The 19,582-nt window shown below is 43.8% G+C and overlaps 1 protein-coding gene across 1 annotated transcript in view; it reads left to right on the top strand.

Moving 5' to 3' along the window:
- Window positions 1-4,393: 4,393 nt before the first annotated feature.
- Window positions 4,394-19,582, top strand: part of asic4a (acid-sensing (proton-gated) ion channel family member 4a) — a 58,066-nt gene continuing 42,877 nt past the window's right edge. The window contains exon 1 of the mRNA XM_003962078.3: window positions 4,394-5,765. Within this exon, the coding sequence (XP_003962127.2) occupies window positions 5,190-5,765 (576 nt within the window). The 5' untranslated portion in view covers window positions 4,394-5,189. The remainder of the gene's footprint in view (window positions 5,766-19,582) is intronic.

Raw genomic sequence — 19,582 nt, 5'->3', positions numbered from 1 at the left:
GTGCCACAAGTACAGATCAATGTGTTCTGTGGGAGGGAAAAAAACCCATTTAGTTCTCTTAGCTCTGGTTTGGAAGTTCTCACAGCTTGTTCCCAACACATCACCCACTGTGTGATTGGTCCAAAAAGTGAAAAAGTTGTCCCAACTGCACAAAGGAATGTTAGTTTGGAGTAACAATTGGCTGTGCCGGGAGGGAGTGTGAAAACTTGGGCAGCACATCGTGTTGGGCATATACACCTGTACAGAGAGGTAGGTCCAATGTTACACAAAAATAACCATGGCAGCCCATTTTGGCACCATGTTCTACCAGTTTGCCACCAGTTAATCTGCTTAAAGTTTATCGCCACCTAATGGTGATCTATAATAGTCATTCGTTACCAGGACAGCTGTCTTTTATTATTGAAGCGTAGGATGGAAATGGGGAAAAAACCCGACCTGTACACACTGTACCACTAACTCCCTCAGTTTTACATGACTGTGGGTTATCAGCCCATCAGAAACAGAATGGCTGCCATCATCATTAAAATTCATGGCTCTGATATAACCATGGAACAGACCAATGAGCCCAGTAGGCGTTAGGAGGGGCTGCTGTCTCTTAGTTTGTCTGCCAAAAGGCAGGAGAAAGACATTTTTGTCGGGCTCAAATGAGACAGGCTGAAATCCAAATCAGAAAGTCCAAAAAGTGTCAAACTCATCCAGAAATGAAGAGAGCAACACGCAGAGTTTTAAAAGAGTAAGTGAAAACGCTGATGGAATCAGGAGGAATTAAACAGAAGTGATGCACAAAGAAAGACAGACGAGTCTGAGCAGAAACCTGCTGAAACGGAGGCTCACGAAAAGTCAGCAACAAAAGTGAAATACACAAGAAATGTGGGACAGACGGAAAACCTAAATAATGAAGGAATATCCACGAGAAATTTGAAACCTGAAGTCAGGAAGCTCAAACATACTGAGTAGTAATAAATGCTGGCAGTGATACCACAGAGAATTCATACGAAATGTGGAAATTTAGGTAGGTTTTAGTGGATTTTGCAGTTAACGCGCACACCCCCTAAAAATCTTTAGCTTTTAATTAAAACAATCAATTTTGGGTAAATGTTCATCTCAGAAATGTCCACGGTAGAGCTACAGTTGTGGGAAATGCAAGCATTAGTGATTTAATTATCCCATCGTGCACGCAGAACTCCTCATTAGACGCCAACAGTTCAGCGGAAACTCTTCTCCTACTGATCTAAGATCAGTGGGATTAGCTCAAGTAAAAACAGAGCAAATAACTCCGCAGCTCTGCACCTTCACATATGAAACATCAAGCAAAACAAGAAAATAATGTTTAGCCCTTTTTTATGCAAATCTGACATTTCTGCCCGCCTCCCTGCTGACCACAGATACCTGCCTGGGTTACTGCTGAGGCAGCAGCCACCACCACCTCTGTCGCATCGACTCTTCATTATTTGTTATCAACAAACAAGCGAAACCCCCGAAAAAGTTGCACCGCCTGTGTTGTGAACCTACAGCAGGTTCCTGCCACGCGTCAAATCTATCAGTGCGCAGCCCTATCTCATGGCTGCACCTTCAGGGCTGAACTGCACCGCATAGCAAGCAGTTTTTCCTCAGTGCTATTGAACAGAGATCGAATCAGCAGTCACATATAAAATTACTCCAGAGTCTCTTAATGAAGCTTTAACGAGCATGCAACTAAAATTAATAATCAATTGTTTGAATTGATAAACAATATTTCAGACGTTTCTGGTGGACTTTTGCGAAAAAAAAATAAAAAAAATTGAAATTGTGCAGGAATTTTTTTGGATAACATTTCTTCTTATTCAACACGTGTGTGTGTGTGTGTGTGTGTGTGTGTGATGTATGTTGGTGGAAAGCTGTATTTTTACAGTACATGTCAGGATATGCAAGCAAAGGAATTGGGACTCGTTTAGATCCTGATCAAATCCCACCTTAAAAGCTGTTGGGAAAACGGGCTGGCAGGAATTAAAGTTAATTCAGGGTTCATTAAAATGTTTACACAACCGAACAAAAGCTTCCTGTTCAAACGTTCAGGAAGTGCTTCTATAGCAGACTTTGGCCGAATGGTTTTCATTTTACTTTGCTCACAAGATCATGTCTGAAAGGACAAAGTGCTGCAGAACAGCCCAAAGTACTGAATGTTGGTTCAAAGCTGAGCCGATGCAGCAGAAACCTCAAAAAGAAGCTTGGAACAAATGTGACAGACTCACCCTGAAGTCATCCGCAGGGGGCTTTTTGACACATTCTAAAAGCTAAATATGACATTTCTCTAGATAAAGAACATTTTAGTTTGGAGCTGATGTTTCCATTTTTTGTGTGTAGAAATTTTTTCTCCATTGAAATTTCGTAAATGTTCATAATCTCTCAAGGGCTCCGACTAATTATGAAAGCTTTTAATTTATCCACACAACTACTGGTGGGTTTAATGAAGATTGTAACCTCTAGAGGTCGCTGTTGGGGCTTGTCTGTTACTGATTGTCAGTGTTTGACATTTGGAAAGTTTCTACATTCACAAATAGACACCCGGATGGATTTTCCTCCAAAACTCACACCTACATTTATAGAAAATGATGCTTCAACCTTTTTTTTTTTTTTTTTAACTCAGTTTCTGTCTTCAGTTTGAGTAATGGGTTGACTGGCTGCCTGGAATCCAAATGTGACACATTCTGCCTCTTTCCTGTACAGTTCTGGACATTCAATACTGTATCTGGATTAAAATAATTCTAAAATTGAGGAGGTTGAATGGTGATCATTGAGTTCTGTGAAACATTTAAATTATAGATGTTATTGTTCTTTTTATACTTAAACAGACTTTTAGGGGGGATTAAATATTAAACTCGTAGCAACAAACTTGTGGCAGCAAAAAAACCACTGAAGCAGAGTTTGCATTCCGTTTTATTTGTAAAATGTATAAAATCTTAGTTTATACAACAAAATAAAACCCAATGAAATACGGCCACAACATATGTGTGAAAACGATATAACATGATCTCATAAAACAGATGGCTTCTGACTGTCAGTCACTAACGGCCATACGGCATGCATGACAGATGTCACCAATGTGTCACAAACATTTTGCCCAAGATACTGAGTCACACCATAGAACACCATAATATTCTGCAATGGCGGGCACGGCTTTTCTTGTAGGAATTCTGCATTAAATCTTACCACTGTGATGCGTTTTAGGCGGATTTAATTAAGATGGACGGTGACAATTCGGCATGGGGACGGGGTGGGACTAAATTAACATATTTATAGTTCTCACACAGGCTGGAACCCCTCAGGCAGCACAAAATGTCAATAAACTTAGAAGGTGAACCCCCCACAAACTTCTTTTCCTTGTGGGAAAAAAGAAAGTGGGGTAGAATCACAGTATTCAGGTTCAAAAAAGGAAAAGTTGTTCTATAACCAGCTACAAGAATCAGCATAGGTAGGATTAATGAATTTAACATTAGAGGTTTGTTAGTAGATAGTGGATAACTAACTAATAAATAAGGATTACTAGGTGGGCTGCTAATTTTCTCATTAGTACCTTGAACAACAGTGGTAGTAATGCTTTTTTTATATATTCCAATTAAATCGTAATGAAAAAACAATTTACTTTATTGTTCCCTAATGTTGTAATCCCTGGCCAGGTTGTGGGCTTTGCAGGGTGGTTTAGGTGTTTTGAGGTTTTTTCTCTTATATCAGTGTGTGGATAGGGCCCGTACCCTCTGGAGATGACTACATAAGACAGATTACTTAGCCGACACCAGTGTCTGCACACGCTGGTGATGCATCAGAGACATTAGCTAAAATCCACTCATCTGTTCACAGAGGAACATAAATTAACATTCGGTCAGAGTGTAAATGACTATTTGCAGAGTTTGTTTTTATTCGGATTAAACTCTGATATTTAGTCACGTTAAATGACAGGAAGCAGGAAAATTAAGGGTGATTCACAGTCCAACACCAGTGAAAACTGTTTGGAAACATAAGAACGAGCAGGTTTAATGGGTAGCCTTATTTATGCTGAGGTTTTGAGTAATCTCTCCTTTCTGATCCCTCCTCACTCTTGGCATGGCTCTTGTGTTTCAGACTGGGTGAATTCACTTTTAAATATGCCTTTTCTCTGGAGGTCTCAGCCCCTCGTGACGTGACCTGCATGACTGATTCCATTTAAAGGGGAATAACATGCATTAGGGCTCACTTTTCTGCCTCGCATTTGCATAATTTTGTTTGGCAACTTGGAAAAGGGCCATTAACAACGGTAAGGCGCACACTGTAAAGTGCAGGGACAGAAGATGATCAATATAGTACTTCATTTCAACATCTCCAGCAACATCAGGCATCCACTAATTCAGATATGTGCATTTGTCTTAAGATGCTACCATTAGCTCCTGATAAGACAACACCGTCGCACCGCCGCTCTTAATCTCTCGCAGACACGTCCACTCGATCAATAGTCTGACACTTTTTGTTGCAAAGGCAAGATTGATTGCCACGAGTTGCCTGTGTTCCAATGTACTTCTCCCACCGCTCATTACTGTTTCAATTAGGCATTCTCTGGGGATGTTGCTGGGGGTAGCGACGAAAGCCCGCGGCCCCCGTGACTTGCCTTTGGGGCCAAATATACCTCCTGGCAGCATCTTCGTTCAGGTGGGGAAGGTGGAGTTCTTCGGATGAGCAGAGATGACTGAAGGATTTGTGAGTCACGCCAGTGAGCAGGAAATAATCACAGCGTTACCTTCTCATGAATTATTAAGCAGCCCGTGCCCGTCTTCGTCAGACTCCAAAAGCTATGTTTTCATCTGCATGGAGACAGTTTTTTTCCCCCCTTTTTTTGACAGCTGTATTAGTGCTGATAAGTGAAACGGTATGAGCTGATCAAGTAGTGAGACAAGCGTTTAGAGCAGCAGCAGCGCAGCAGCAGCAGCAGCAGCAGCAGCGCTCTAGTCACTAGGAGCCGTGGCGGCAGAGGCACCAGCAGCACTATCATTCACAGCAGAGGCAGCAGCGGTAGCGGCAGCAGCAAACTCTCTCCTCTCTTTTTTCCCTCTTCGTTCTGGAGTTGCTCCCCGCTCTGAGGACAGAAACCAAGTAAGTGGGTGGGAAGTGATCTCGGGCTGATAGCTGTCATCTAAAACAAAAAGAAAAAACTAAAACAAATCGCAGACCTGGCTGCCCCCATGCCTATCGAATTTGTTTGCAAAATCAAATTTGCAGAGGAGGATGAGAAGCAGAAAAGCAAGCAGGATGGGGATAAGGAGAGCCTAATCGAGGAGAGCTGCACACCTCCAGCAAAGGACTTGGCTGGCTTTGCTAACACCTGCTCTCTTCATGGGATTAACCACATCTTTGTCTCTGGTCGCTTGGGCATCCGACAGACTCTCTGGGCTCTCGCCTTTTTGACATCCCTGGCGCTGTTTCTGTACCAAGCAGCAAAGTGTGCCATCTCTTACCTGGAACATCCACATGTGACGGCTCTGAACGAAGAGGCAACTCCAGAGATGGTTTTCCCCGCCGTCACCTTCTGCAACATCAACCGCTTTCGCTTCTCCGCGCTCACCGACGCCGACATCTATCACCTGGCTAACCTGACAGGTCTGCCCCCCAAAAACAGGGACGGGCACAAGCCCACCGATTTGATGTACCCTGCCCCGGACATGCAGGACATCTTCAACAGGACTGGACACCAGTTAGACGAGATGCTCAAGAGCTGCAATTTCAGCGGACAGAACTGCTCGGCGGACGACTTCACCGTGGTGAGTGAGGAGAAAAAAAAGTTTCTCAAAGTTGTTCCTTCACCCCACTCTGTCGCATTTCGTGACTTTGCCAGAATATTTTGTATTCCCGCAAACTTTTCAGGCATAAAATCGGATAATAGTACCGGCTGAAAGGATTTCACCTCAGCTCGCTTTCAGAAACTTGTTCTTACAAAACTAGCTTTAGGAATGACAGCGTTATCAGAACAACAAGAGGAAATGAAAACCTCTTTATGCCCGTAGTTATCTCCAGGGGCCATGTGGCTCCTGCAATATACTGTATTTGTGCATGCAAGTTTCACAGCTGTGGCTGAGTCACTGAGCTGTAATTCTTCAAAGTTCCACGCAGCAACAGTGTTTCTCTCCAGCCGTGAGTCTGAGCCTCTTCCCTCATCTCCTCCGACAACGAACAAAGGCTCCTCCCGAACAAGAACCACACAGAGCTGTCGTTGTGTACTCTTTCTGAAGGCGAACCGTGCTTTAACGCTGCCTCCGACTCCAGTAGCGGAGCGAGCATGGCAACAAAACTCTAAAATAGCCGAGTCCCTTCTTTTCCATCTCTCCCTGTCACTCCACATCTCTCTCACTGATATTGTAGAGCGGCTGCAATCTCTCTCTCTCTCCGTCTGTGAGATCTTGTACCTTTCAGTGAGGGAAGAGGTGATGCCTCTTCAACGTTGTATTTCAATCTTGCTGCTGTTGAGATTAAATATTTAAAGACAGGCATACATGATTTTTGCATTAGCCAGATTGACTAAAAGGAATGAAACAATTTCCATGAGAGGAGCCTGAGTGTGTGTGTGTGTGTGCGTGCGTGTGTGTGTGTGTGAGTGAAAGAGATAAAAAAGGGAGCTAGGAGGACGCCAAATGAGACCAGGTGAAATAGGGAGAGTTTGTGCCTGTGTTCTGTGTTGTACATATTAGCAGCTCTGTCTTTGCCAGAGATGGATTTCCCCATTTCCTTTGCAGCATTAGGAATATGCAGTTCTTTGAGCAATGATAAAGTGCAGGTGTCACGGCTAAATGGGTCTATTGAACAGTGACGCGCTCACCTCCCTCAGACCTAAACAAGGTGGCACGACTTTATTTTAGATGTGCCAATTCACCCCAAAGGTTAAACAATTAACTATTCTGTTTTGTTTCTTTCATCTCACTTTGTGATGTAAATCCGTTCTGCAACAACAGGGGAGTGTCACGCATAAAATTCCATCTCAACAGTCAGACGCTCAGCTGTAGAATCATTAACGAACAATTCCAACGCCCAGGAACCGCCTGTCCCGTGTCTGCGGCCGCACCGTCCCTGCTCTCTGTGGACGCTGGGTGGCTTCATCACTGATTAAAATCCTGCTGGAAGTTCCCTAAGCTGCTGTTTCCTCTCCGTCGGGCTATGTGATCTGCATTTTCCGGAGCTGTCAGATAGATTTGTTACAGACTGCTTGCTGCCGCCACGCATGACAAATCTTTTACTCCGAGACCTAGTGGAGGGAATTGGGACTGTGGGACCGGGCTGGATGGAGTGGTGGCGAAGAGGGGCAGAAGGGAATCACACATCATTTGTTACAAGGGGAAAGCCATTATTAAAGGTGATGTACTATTACTCACTTGCAGCCATGTATAGATGTACATGAAGCCTGCTGTGTGCACTAGTCGTTATTCCCCCCCCGTGTGATGTTTCTGCAGGATTGGATTTTTCTAATGACTTTGCTCTCAGCTTCTCTTTAAGAGCTCCTTATGTGTACGTTGTTCTGCACAACCCTCAAATTTCACACTGTTTTCTGCGCCAAGGATTTCCAATTTTTTCACTAAATGTCTAAACTCACCGCCCGACATCTGTTTTAAATACAGTATGCAAAAAAATCAGTCATTAAAATATTATTACTTTCTATTTTACACTGTTAATCACAACCCCCCCCCTCCCTCCTATCTGCAGTGGCCTGCATAGGCAAACAAGTGAATTGTCTGGCAACTCTAGATTATGAACCAAAATACATAATCACGCGACAGAGGAATTTGTTTTCCTCTTTCCAGCATGATTATTTGACACAGGTGAAAAGGCCATTCTTTATAATTAAAGATTACATTATTGACTGGCATTAATCACGGAAGATAAAGCTGATTCAACAAGCTGTGAGTAAATAGATTTCTTTCTCCCTCCTCGTCCAGCTCTAAATGATTGTTTGTCTACCGGGCGCTCCTGCTTTTGCAGAGACGAGCCGCGAGCCCCTCGCTTTGACTCGGCTCTCAGCTGTGTTTGCTGACGCATTATCAGGCTTTGCCCTCAGCAAGGACGGCTCCCTTTTGCATGTTTTTCTCGAGATAGCTAAAGAAACACAGATCGCTCTGGCTTCGCGGAAAAAAGGCTGCCTGTTGGCCCGGGCGTGCGCCTCGTAGGTGATGGAATGTTTCATGCTTTAATCTACAGATGGTTCCATCCCTACTGGGGGAGGGGTCCTATAAAGATGTACTTGGCTCCCACTGCCGTCTGCACATATGCAGAATATACTATATCCCGGGGTGTTTGTCTGCGTGCTGGACAATCTGTTGTTCAGCAGCCACCTGCCCCCCCCCCCCAACACCCCAAACACCCCCTCACCCCGGCCGTCCGCCGCTTGGATGGGATCGTTTTTTTTGTCGGCTGGGCTGGAGCGTGCATGGCAGTAATAACGAGACAGAACTGGTTATTGATGGTATCGAGCTGCTTCCCAGAGACGTCCCTGTGCCAACGATCTTTATGAGGAGGCTCCGGCGCCGTCTCAGCATCACAGAAAGTCGTCCTCGCTCCTTCGCCCAGGTGATGGAGTCGGCCCTGTTGGGGTCCTGCTACCCCTGTGACTCATCCCCTACATGGCAATTTGTCTGTGGCTAAAGCGATCTCTGAAGAGAAGAACTTCTTTTTCAGATGTTTTTCAGAGTGGATGGTATTTTTAGTGAAGCACACCTGCCTGGTCAAAAAAGCTAATTGTTGGAAGAATTTAGTTTATTTTAACATGAAGGTGTTATTTTCAGTTATTTTCTCAAGGCTTGCTGGTGTTGACATTGCCTATATTCCAGTTTTCATATCTTCTGAATCCTGCTGATGGATCCAGCTGCTCCACATCCTCAGTCTGATATCACATGACCCAGCCCAGGCCGGGTCGCGCTCAGACCCAGGTGCTTCTGCTGTTGATGAGGCAGCATTTGACTCTCTGCCCTTTGATTTGCAGCTACATTAGCTTTGTTTGTTGCTGCGTTGCCCACATTTTAATGGCTATATAAGGGAAAATATGGCATCTAGATGTGTCGCAGTGACATCCACTTAATAAGTGTGGTACCATTTCACCCCACACACACGTGCACGCGTGTGCGAGTACACACACTCAGACACGCCTCACCAAACCACCCACCTTCACCCCCCCAGTGGAGAGCAGGAAGTGTGGGAGCGTGAAAGTGACTGGCTATCTGGACTGACTTTGGTTTCCCAACTGCCTGTCAATTAGCCGTCTCCAGTTCCACCGCTGTAGGTGTCCACACAGCTTAACGTGCTGTCTGATATCTGAGTCACAACCCCCCCACCCTACAGACCGGCCGAGAACACCCACCACGATGAAACCAATAAAAAAAAAAGATCAAATCTCGTCTTGTGCAAAATACACACAAGTAAATAAAATGCACACGTTAAATACGTGACTACAAATTCCAGATAGCTGAAAGCAAAGGCAGAGCTACTACTGGTGCCACCCACTTCAGTCAAACTGCGCCCCCCCACCCTCTCCTTCCCCAGCAGCATATGAGAGCAAGATGAATTACGGTGCACTCGGTCGGCTGCTCCCCCGATATGCATCGCTGGTGTCTAATCAGATAAAGCCCACCTGTGACCAACCCAAGGATAAGACCAATATACAAACTGTTTATATTTGAGAAGATTTACCTTCCATCAGTCCCTGAACTGGTTTTAAACCCCCGCACCGTGCCAGTTTGATGAAGGAACGCCGCGTTTCAGGGGAAGCTTTCAACTCATAGACGAAGGCTTCCGATGGTGCGCACCCGCTAAACCCCCACCTGCCTCCCTCTAACCCCTGGGAGTCTTTTAGTCACCCAGACATTTGTCTCTTTCTGACAAGTCATACGAGGCGTTGGTCCTGTTAATGTGGCTCACATGCTCGCACGGGCGCTCAGACATGTAAGCGTGCAGATGGAACGCTTCCCCGTGCAGACGCGCTCAGGCTTTGTCACAGATTGAGAGACTTGGCACACAAGATTGATCATGACTCCTGACTGGGCGCCCCTCCTTCTCTGGAGGATCGATACATCCTTCAGTCAGATTGCTTCCCCGGCCTTCCTAGTCTAAGCTCGCTGTGACTAATTATCTGGTGCTTGTGTTTTGGGCTCAGTCTGGGCCACATTCTTTAATGCCACCAGCGCTGGTCGAGAATTTGATCTTTAGAGGAAGATATATGTTTCTTTCAGCACGTATGCGACCGAAATCAATCAATACGTACTGTCTAACCTCCCCCCAAGGTTCTGATCGGTTCAAACGTGGGGAAACGGGGAGGAATGGGCCTTTTCATGTAGTGAAATAAGATGTAAATTCAATTTCTATGGTTTTAATTTCTATGGACAGATGCTCCTGCAGAAATTTCACCGCACTTTTAAACTCTCCCCCCCCCCTTTCTTATTAAAGAATTTTATTTTATTTTTCACATTTGAACTTATCACGGAAAAGGATTTGATGATAATAGGATGTTTTGTTTCTTTCTTTCCCAGCTGCCAGCATCAGCTCTTCATTTTGTCGTGTCTCAGCGTCTCTGACTACATCAGCAGAATTTCTTGTGAAAAATTAACCAAGCTTGCTTTTAGGCACCCGCCAACCGTAATGGGGCCGTGCTTCTTCGTTTCCCATGCCTGTGAGGTTTAATTAGTTCGCTGGAGCTAACTCAGTCAGGACAACTTACAAAGTAATTAGTTCAATAGGTTGCTGTTATTTTAGTGAGTGGAAAACAAATTAGAAAGATTCCAAGGAAATATGAACAAATGGAGAAGGAAAAAACAAGAAAATGCTGAAAATGGCTACATTTTACAAAAAGCGGTGTGGAATTGGAATACGGAGAGGCGTCACAACCCCCGTGAAAACAGTGATGTTTAGCAACATTTTCCAGGGGAGAATTGGTCAGAATGGGAACTGAGTGATGAGTTGACGGTGGCAAGTTAGGATTCGATGGGTCTGGTGTGGATGACAATTCAGGAAAAAAGCCAGAGAAGCACCTTTTGTGACTTTTTTCTTCAGTGCTACATCAAACAGTGTCATTACATAAGAAGTGTGCGGAAACACACAGAGGCCTCAACAATCCCAATCTCCCAAAACAGCAGCAAACACATTTATGAACCATGGTTTTGTTTCAGATAAGGGGAAAAAGGCCTTTAGAAACCCAAACTGCGGAGTTTAACAATCCTGAAACTACCTAAAATGTAATTAACATTGCCTCATTGTCACAAATTTGTTCCCAATCCTAATGTTCTATGCCGTCAATGGCCACACACTTGTTATTTTAAATGCATTTGAACTAAAGAAATCATCAGTGTGACTGGTATGAAAATGTCAGGCGGCTACAATTCAGCAGATAGGAACAGCATACAGCACAAATGTCACGGCGAATATTTACCCCTGGCTTAGTCCAAACATGAGAGTCCCATCTGTCCGCTTGGCTGGACATTTGGCCCTTATTCTGAATTACATCTAATGTCAGCCACTCGCTTGTTCCCTCTGCTGCTTTTTCAAATGTTTCGCACTGGGTTGGCCCAGAGAACATGCCGGGTTTTTTTTTTATTAAGTCTCGGCTTTTAAGTGTATTAGCGGGGACTTAGTTAGGCAAACAGAGCGTGTGTGTTGGTGTGTTACGCAGCAGAATTTAACCAGATGAACTTGAATAGCAGACCTTCCCAAAGGATGATGTCTGGCTTAAATTGGCACTTGATGATGAGATGCCAGTGGTAGTTTTTCTTTTTTCTTGTGGAAATGGGGAACCCCACCCCACCCCCCCCCCCCCCCCCCCCCCCGCTTTAATGTTTCACACTGGCTCAAACCCCTGAGTATTACATATAGTTAATAATGTACCCAGACCTTATGGAATTGTGCACTATGATGTAAAATGCTGAATAATTCAGCCTAATGCTTTTCCAGTCAGAGGTTCACACTGGGCTCATGAGGACATTTGCTGTGCTGGGACTCTGTTTATGTCCCCTTACCGTAATGTGAAGCGTAGACTCACTGGCCGATGAGACATTTTCATCAAATACTTATTTTACTGCCACTGTCCGAGAACCACACTGTTGCAGCTGAGGCTTTTTTAATATGGCACACACCGGAGATGATGATGTTGTGTCTGCTGACATTTATTGCGCAGTGTTGAAAAAGTGGATATGTAGCACCTTTTTAATAAAAGAAAATGCTCCATTGTGTTGGGCTGCATTTAATACTTTAATTTAATTCAATATTTGTCTTTCAAATGTGAGGAAAACGTTTGCATTATTGTTCTCCGTCGTCGATTAACCCAAGAAAATGGTGAAGTTTGTGCAAACTGCTCTTTCCTCCTAAAATTATTGGGAAAAACATAAATAAGATCTCAAGGTACCGTGTGCTGCAACGTATTCCCACACTATAGCTGATTTTTGCTCTGAACTGACAGTTTTCTTTATAAACGCCTGCAAATAACACCTGAGACTTGAATTACAGCAAATTATCAATTTTTTCCCCTTATGTTCCACTTTGCTGCCATTCTTTCAGAGGAGGCAGCGACATTGTTTCGGCACAAACTTTATAAATATTTTGTGGACGGTGTATTTTAAAACCTCTCCCATCCTCTCTTGTTAAGGCCATAATCAATAAACAGCTGCAAGGTTGTTTTTCTTTCATTTCTGCCTCTTTATTAAGCACAAATAGGCTCATTCTACCCTCCAGACATCCGGCGTGGATATGGGATCACTTTCCATTTCGACCTTTTCTTAGAGCAGCGTACGTGTAGCACAGCGGAGCCTCCAATCCATCCTTCACCTTCATCTCAGGCATGTTAAGTTCATGTCTTGTTTGGATAACACGGGCTGTAAATCCTTCCGCCAGAGTTACCGTCATTGTCGTCAGACTGTGTCCATGTTGACGAAGCGCTTGACCTTCAGGTGCAGCCGAATGCCGCCTGAATCGCCAGGGCTCATTTTGTCATCGGAGCCATGCATTTTTGTTAGGAACTGTCAAAGCAAATGAATCCTGGAATAATGGGCTCCTCGCTTTAGCCGCCGCATCAGGAGTCACATAATGTGTGTGTTTAATATGCATTAAATGTTAGCCTTTAGCTCTGTTACTGGTCAAATAAATGTGAAGCATGGAGACCCCTGTTGATCTGCAGAGGGACATTTATGGACCACAAGTAGCGTTCATGCTGCACACTATGATTTTATCCAAAATGACAGGGTGAAAGCCCTGACGCAGGGAGGTTTTGCAACATTTAAAATGATTTGTGCATTTTTTTAACATTACACATGCACAAGGAATGTTTTTTTAATAGCAAGAGACCAATGTCTTACCTTTTTCTATATTTTAAACCTGGGCTTCTCCTGAAGTTTGCACAGTGGCTTTTTGTTCAGTGCAGCGTCTGTCAAAGCGTATCTACCCACAAGCCTCGGGACCCCGGCTCATGCAATGCTGGGGCACGGTCAGCCATGTTTGTTTAAATGAGCGTGTAAGCATCGTTATGTTCCCTGATGGTGTTGTCCAGATTAATTCCTTGTTTTCCTAATGCATGCTAATGAGTAATCTGTGTGCATTTGATTGTCAATAACATGAAATACAGCCCCGCTCCCTAAATGCTGTCTCCGCTCAATAACCTATTAAAGTTGAATCACAGATAACTTGGCGCGCATCAGGAAAGCAATCAGAAATTTGTGCTGACATTGATCCAGCAGGAAGGAGACCTATTGCTGCGATTAACACTGTTGCCCCAGGAGAGGGGTCCCCTGGCCATTAATAACCCACTGTCCTAGATTGTACTTATATAAAATGCTTTTATTTATGAGACACGCAGGAGAAGAGCACCATGGACATGGAATAGCTCCAACATTTCTAACTTTCTCTCCATTTTTCACTCTTTACTGTTGCTCGATTAGATTTATTTCCTCGTGTAATTATTACAAAGGTCAGTACAGTATTAAAACGCATGTGAGATGCGTCTTCGTATGAAGGAGGATTTATCCTGGCTTTGGGTGGACATTTAATAAAACTGTTGTCTTTGTGCTAATCTACATGCGTGCGGCGCATTTGATTTATTGAAATCATGTAGTTTCTGCTGTGAGCTTTCATCTTCCAGCACGGATGGCAACAGTGGCCAATAGAGAGCGTGCAAATTAGTGTCCCAGACAGAAACAGATTAGGTGTCGCCATGTTCATCCAGCGTCTCCTGTTAGAACCACTCTGCTCACCTCTTTACATGCTGTTTGGGCACAGAGCTCCAGCACGTGCAGAACATCTCATCCTGTTCAGGTCCAACTGGTCTGTATACAGGCAGGAGTAAAACCACTTTCAGTGGCATTATTGGCTCTTTAAAACACAATAATTTCGTTTTTAGATGTGATAAACACCCACTGATTGTGAAAGCGTGAGCCATTTAAAAGGCCTTCATTTTATTATTAGTGTCATTTTGGAGAAACAGATCTGAATGTCAGCTGAGTTTTGTTTCTTGTTTGTTTTTAAAAACTGCAGAACAATTTTATTTAGATATGTCAAAGTGTCTTAGCTATGATATTTGAGATATTTCTATTGTTTTTAATTCCACTTTACTTCATTTTTAATGGCAGGGAAGTCCCTCCATACCTTTGGCTCATTTAGTTTTCACTTTCAATTCCATCTCCAACAGGCTTAATCCTCATGCATCCAGGTTGCCTCATGCTTCTGGATGTCACCTTTTGACCTTTGCTGATGTTAAACTGTTGTCTTACCGAGGAAGTAAGAAGCTTTAACCGTGACACTGACTGTTGATTTAGTCCAGTCTCGGCATCTCAAATCCAAACAACAGTCGAAAATATGGTTTTCCTTTTTGTGGGACATTAAATTTGTGGTTATACTTGTGTCATCTCAGATCCAGCTAATGGGTGTTATGACACATTTTGACCCATTGCGCGGAAACATCTGTAAGAACGCTGCAGACCCCTTCTAAGTGCGCCAATTATTTCAATAACATGCTTGCATGCTGCCGTAGTTTAATGCCAAGTCATGGGAGGCTGCTATAATTAGACCCACTTAAAATGACTCGGTCTGATCTTACAACACGATGAAAAGCATTTAACATGCATCACGGCTCGAAGAGACAAAAAGCTCATCTATTAAATAGCCCCCTGAGGAAGTAGCAGGGAGAAAATGACAGATCTTTTCAAAACCGTGGTCTCTTCCATTTAATTATAAACACTGTGATAAGGGCATCTCCTTAGAATAAATATGGGCAGTAATGAAGTATGGCATCTTTGTTTATGCGAGTCCTTGACATTCACTTTGAGAATTGGGGAAAAGGAGTAGCCGCAGCTCGCTAAACGGATCTTTAAAAGCCAAGCGAAGGAAGAAATGTCACTGGGTTTCACCCCCAAATCACAGTTTTATCTCCTCGTATTTGCTATTAGCAGGATATTAATAAATAATGTGTATACCAGAATGAAAGTAATCCCCTGAGGATCCCCTCCATATAAGCACGCCTTTAAACTGACAATTAATTAGCACGTTTAGGTAATGATGAATAATTAATTAGCCTGACATTGAAGAACTTTGACAATGGCACGGCAAATTGGATAAATTGCCGCAAATCACCATCGGCCAAATGCGGCTTAAACTGTAGCCCAAACCACACAAACCCATTGTGTGTTTAGAATATCTGTGCAATCTAATTGGTGTCATCATATCCGTCTTGGCGAGAGCTCCGCCTGAGGACACTGTTCAGCTGCCCCAATGGAAGTGCTGCGAACAGATCAATAGAGGCAGTGGGCATGATTATCTCATGATTATACACCGGAGAAACGGCCTCGCAAATCCAGGAAAAGGCCGTTTGAGGAGAGGTGCCTCGCCTCCTGGCACACGGCAGGATTTGGAGCGGTCACTGGGATGGTGGCAGCCCTGCATGTGAACCAGCTGGCACCAGAGCAGAAGTAGCACCCCCACCCCCCCCCTCCCCATCTCCACCTGCTGTATGCTGCTCAAGTGTTCCAAATCAAGCTATTATTTGCTTCATTTCCTTGATGACTGACGCAGTTTGCCTGCGAGTGTTTCTTCAGCCAGGACGCTCAACAAGGACAAATTGCGGGCAGATTTGGATTAATCCCTGAGATTTTCAATTCACCTGCAAACTCAACACGAGTTTCAGGCTTTGATACACATCCAAGTCTGGCACAATGTGGAAAATAAACCAGAACTGATTCTCTCAGGGCTGATTATGGCACTCAAATGAGGTCACCTTTATCCACGGCTCCTTCTAAGGCAGAGTTGTGCACCGACCCGCACACGTGGAAGATGCCACTGAATAAATAAAACCCTTAACCCCTGTGAACAGCCTTGCGAGAGGCTGGGATTAGCATCTCTTTGGTTCAAACTTGGTTTGTGGACAAAGCAGTGAGAAAGTGGATAAGATTCAGAAGGCTGCTTTCCCAAGAAGATTCATTTAAACATTAGAACTTATTTTTAAGTGAAAACATCCTCTTACTGAAAATAGCAGACATAATCTCCCGTTCTGTTATCTGCTGCATCGTTACTGTACTGTTGTAGAAATGTTGGCTGATATTCAGGCTTATTCTGCCCTTTCCTAAACACACTATTTATACTTAGAATCTAGAAGAAAAATAGTTAACTCATAAAAGCATTTGTTGCATCCCTGAAACGCTGCAGAAAAACAGAATTTAAAAAAAAAATGCTGGTGCTCGTAGTGGTTTCAGAGACTTCAGAGAAATTGTCTCTTTTTGGGGACCAGTCTGCATTATTCTGCTATATAAACCTTCTATTTCCCCATGATTGTGCTCCCTGCAGATGAGCGGTGCTTAGCAGAAAATGGCAAAAGACAGCAGCAGCAATAATTCCCCAGAGAAAGATTCAAGCCTTAATCCACACGGATCCTGACAGCTGCTGATATTTACATTGTCAAGTAGCAGTAAACGCGAGGATGTATTTATTAGGATAAAACTGAACGTCCGTTTCTGCAGAATTGGATGAATAAGGGTTAAAACCACACTGATTATTTTGAGTCCACAATGGACACAACTGAAGGAGATCTGGGAAGTCTGGACTGGCCGGGCTGTTCTGCAGTACGTTGTTATTTCTGCCCTATTATTTTTCAATGCTTCATATCAATAATGTCTGGTTCATTACTAGACTTTGTCCTGATGTTCTGTGACCTGACTCGGACAGGAAGAGGGAAGCAGTAGAGCTGGTTGCCTTTATTTAGATTTTGATATATGAATCATGGTGTCTCTGTGAGTGATGGGCGACCACTTGTGAGCACATTCATTCAATAGTAAGAAGGAAAACCTGACATACATCATACTCACCACATCAAACGCTGTCTATCAGAGGCCTGACTAGTGACCTTTTCTTCTTGAATGCTTAATTATCGTCCATTGGGATTATTCATTGCTAATATAAGGAAAGATTTGGTCCATGAGTGATCATGAATGCCATCATGATTTCTGAGGAGGTAGAAAACACAAATCTGGGCCTATTCAACCCCGTTTCTCTGCAAGTATCCATGAAATCTATAGGTACTTTCTAAAAGATTGAAATCATCCCTTTGAGATTACTATGTGCCATAAGCGTACGCAGCTCAGAGTTCTTCGTTGGTGCCTCAAACTCGGAAATGATATGGCTTGTTTACTTAGATGGCCTAGCTTTGTCTTGGCACTGTAACATGTGGGCAGTGTTTTTTCTGCTCTCCACCCAAGGCTGTAAACTGAAAAAATTAATTACCTGGAGCGAACACAACGCCTAGAAGCCAATATAAATATGTTTAAAGATCTACATAACTTCACATCCAGTTATTCAAGAGTTTGCTGCTGCATGTAGGTAAGCGCTGTTATTATCCTTGCTTACTAATCTACGATATTTTGAATATTCGGAGCTGTTAGCAAACAACATGACGTCAGCATTTGTTGCTGCTGGTCCGTGTTTGTAGCCACACGGACCGGCAGGTGGACTCTTATCTGCAGAGGATGGGATTAAAACACGGTTTGTTTTGAGGACTAATAGAAGGTCACACTATTCTAAAGCATGTTTCATCATCTGGTGTGAAGAGGGGGGCCGTGAAGGAGAAAATTAGAAATGTACTCATTAATGAAGGCTGCTGGTGGACACTTACTACAGAGAAATCTCATTTTTATAGTAATTTAAACCTCACCAGATCTACATTCACCATAATGCTCAATCTAGATCAAACAGAGTATCTATTTTCTCCTTCTTGCTGGAGTCTAACCAAGCATTTGCCTGGTGAGAGGCGGGAATGCAGGAACCTGGACAGGTTGTCAGTCAGTCAGCGACAGGGCAAATGCACCATACACCCACACACTCTCACCAGTGGGGGTAAATTAGAGTCTCAGAACAACCTGATGAGAGTGTTTTTGGTCCCTGAGAGCAAACACTGGGAGGACATTCAAACTTTGAGCTTGAATCAACCCCGAAACTTGTGTGATACACTTCCTTTTAATGAGGCCATACAATTAGCCTAAGACCACTTACCTACATTCCCCATCAGTAAAACTGTAACGAGACAGTCATGCAAATGTCACCAGCTAAAATAGAAGGTGTCTGGTCCCCATTAGTCCACTAATTCCCCACCACCTCCAATGTTTCTTTTCATCCTACTGAAGTCATAGTCAATTAAGTCGCGGATCATCTGGATCTGCTGGCCTTTCACCTACAGCAACACAGCCCACACAAAGATGAACTATGTTCCATGATTTGAATATCTCCACAAAGAAGAAGTTTCATTGTGTGAATATCTTCACAGAGAAGAAGTCTCATTGTGTTGATTTGAGGTAGAGAAGCTAATGGACAAAGGAACAGCTCAGCGAACGCAACACAGTGAGCTCCTGTTATTGTGGAGTCCTTTCACCTGTTGTATTAACATCAGCGACGCTGCTGTTCGCAGGGAATCAGATTGTTATAATTCAAAGCCCAAAAGAGAGGGCATGTGCAGGTCATGTGGTTGAGAAGTGGTAGGAGGCACTAGCAGCTCCCAAGGCCAGCCCTGTAATTTGTTTTGTTTTGCTTGATTCACAGACACAGACAGAGATGATAAAACAGAGCCCAACTAAAAGCCAAAAGCCGCATTCAGCACAGCATCGCGGCGCAAAATCAAAGCCTTGAACATCGTCAATTTACCCTGCACTTTATTCTATCTGTCCTATTTGCCCTCTGCTATCCCTCTTCAACTTTGTAGCCCATTCAGAAGCCCCTCCTGCGCCCACCCCTCGTCTGCAGCCGTGCGCGGGCCTGTCTGATGCGGCTGGGCGCTGACGAGCCCGAGATGTTGCTAGAAGTTTAATCCCCACGCTGTGAGAAATGAGGCTCTCCTGCTCTCCCTCTTGCTCTTGCAACTTTGATCAAGCCCTAATGTGATTAGGCAGTGACCCTGACATGACTGGCCCGGCAACTTGAAAAAGGAGCTCGGAGGGGAAGTGGGGGTGGTGGAGCGTCTTGATCTGACCAGTAAACCCAGAGAAAAAAGGAATTATTCTGAAGGTGTCTTTCTTCTGCTGCTGCTCCGCCTTGTGGGTAATAAAGGTTTCATGTATTCGTTTTTCCTTGGCAAATATTGCGATCTATAATG

The sequence above is a fragment of the Takifugu rubripes genome, chromosome 1, assembly GCF_901000725.2.
Source record: "Takifugu rubripes chromosome 1, fTakRub1.2, whole genome shotgun sequence".
NCBI classification, from domain to species: domain Eukaryota; kingdom Metazoa; phylum Chordata; class Actinopteri; order Tetraodontiformes; family Tetraodontidae; genus Takifugu; species Takifugu rubripes.
Note: the sequence above shows the minus strand (reverse complement) of the source record. Positions and strands in the feature narration are given on the sequence as shown.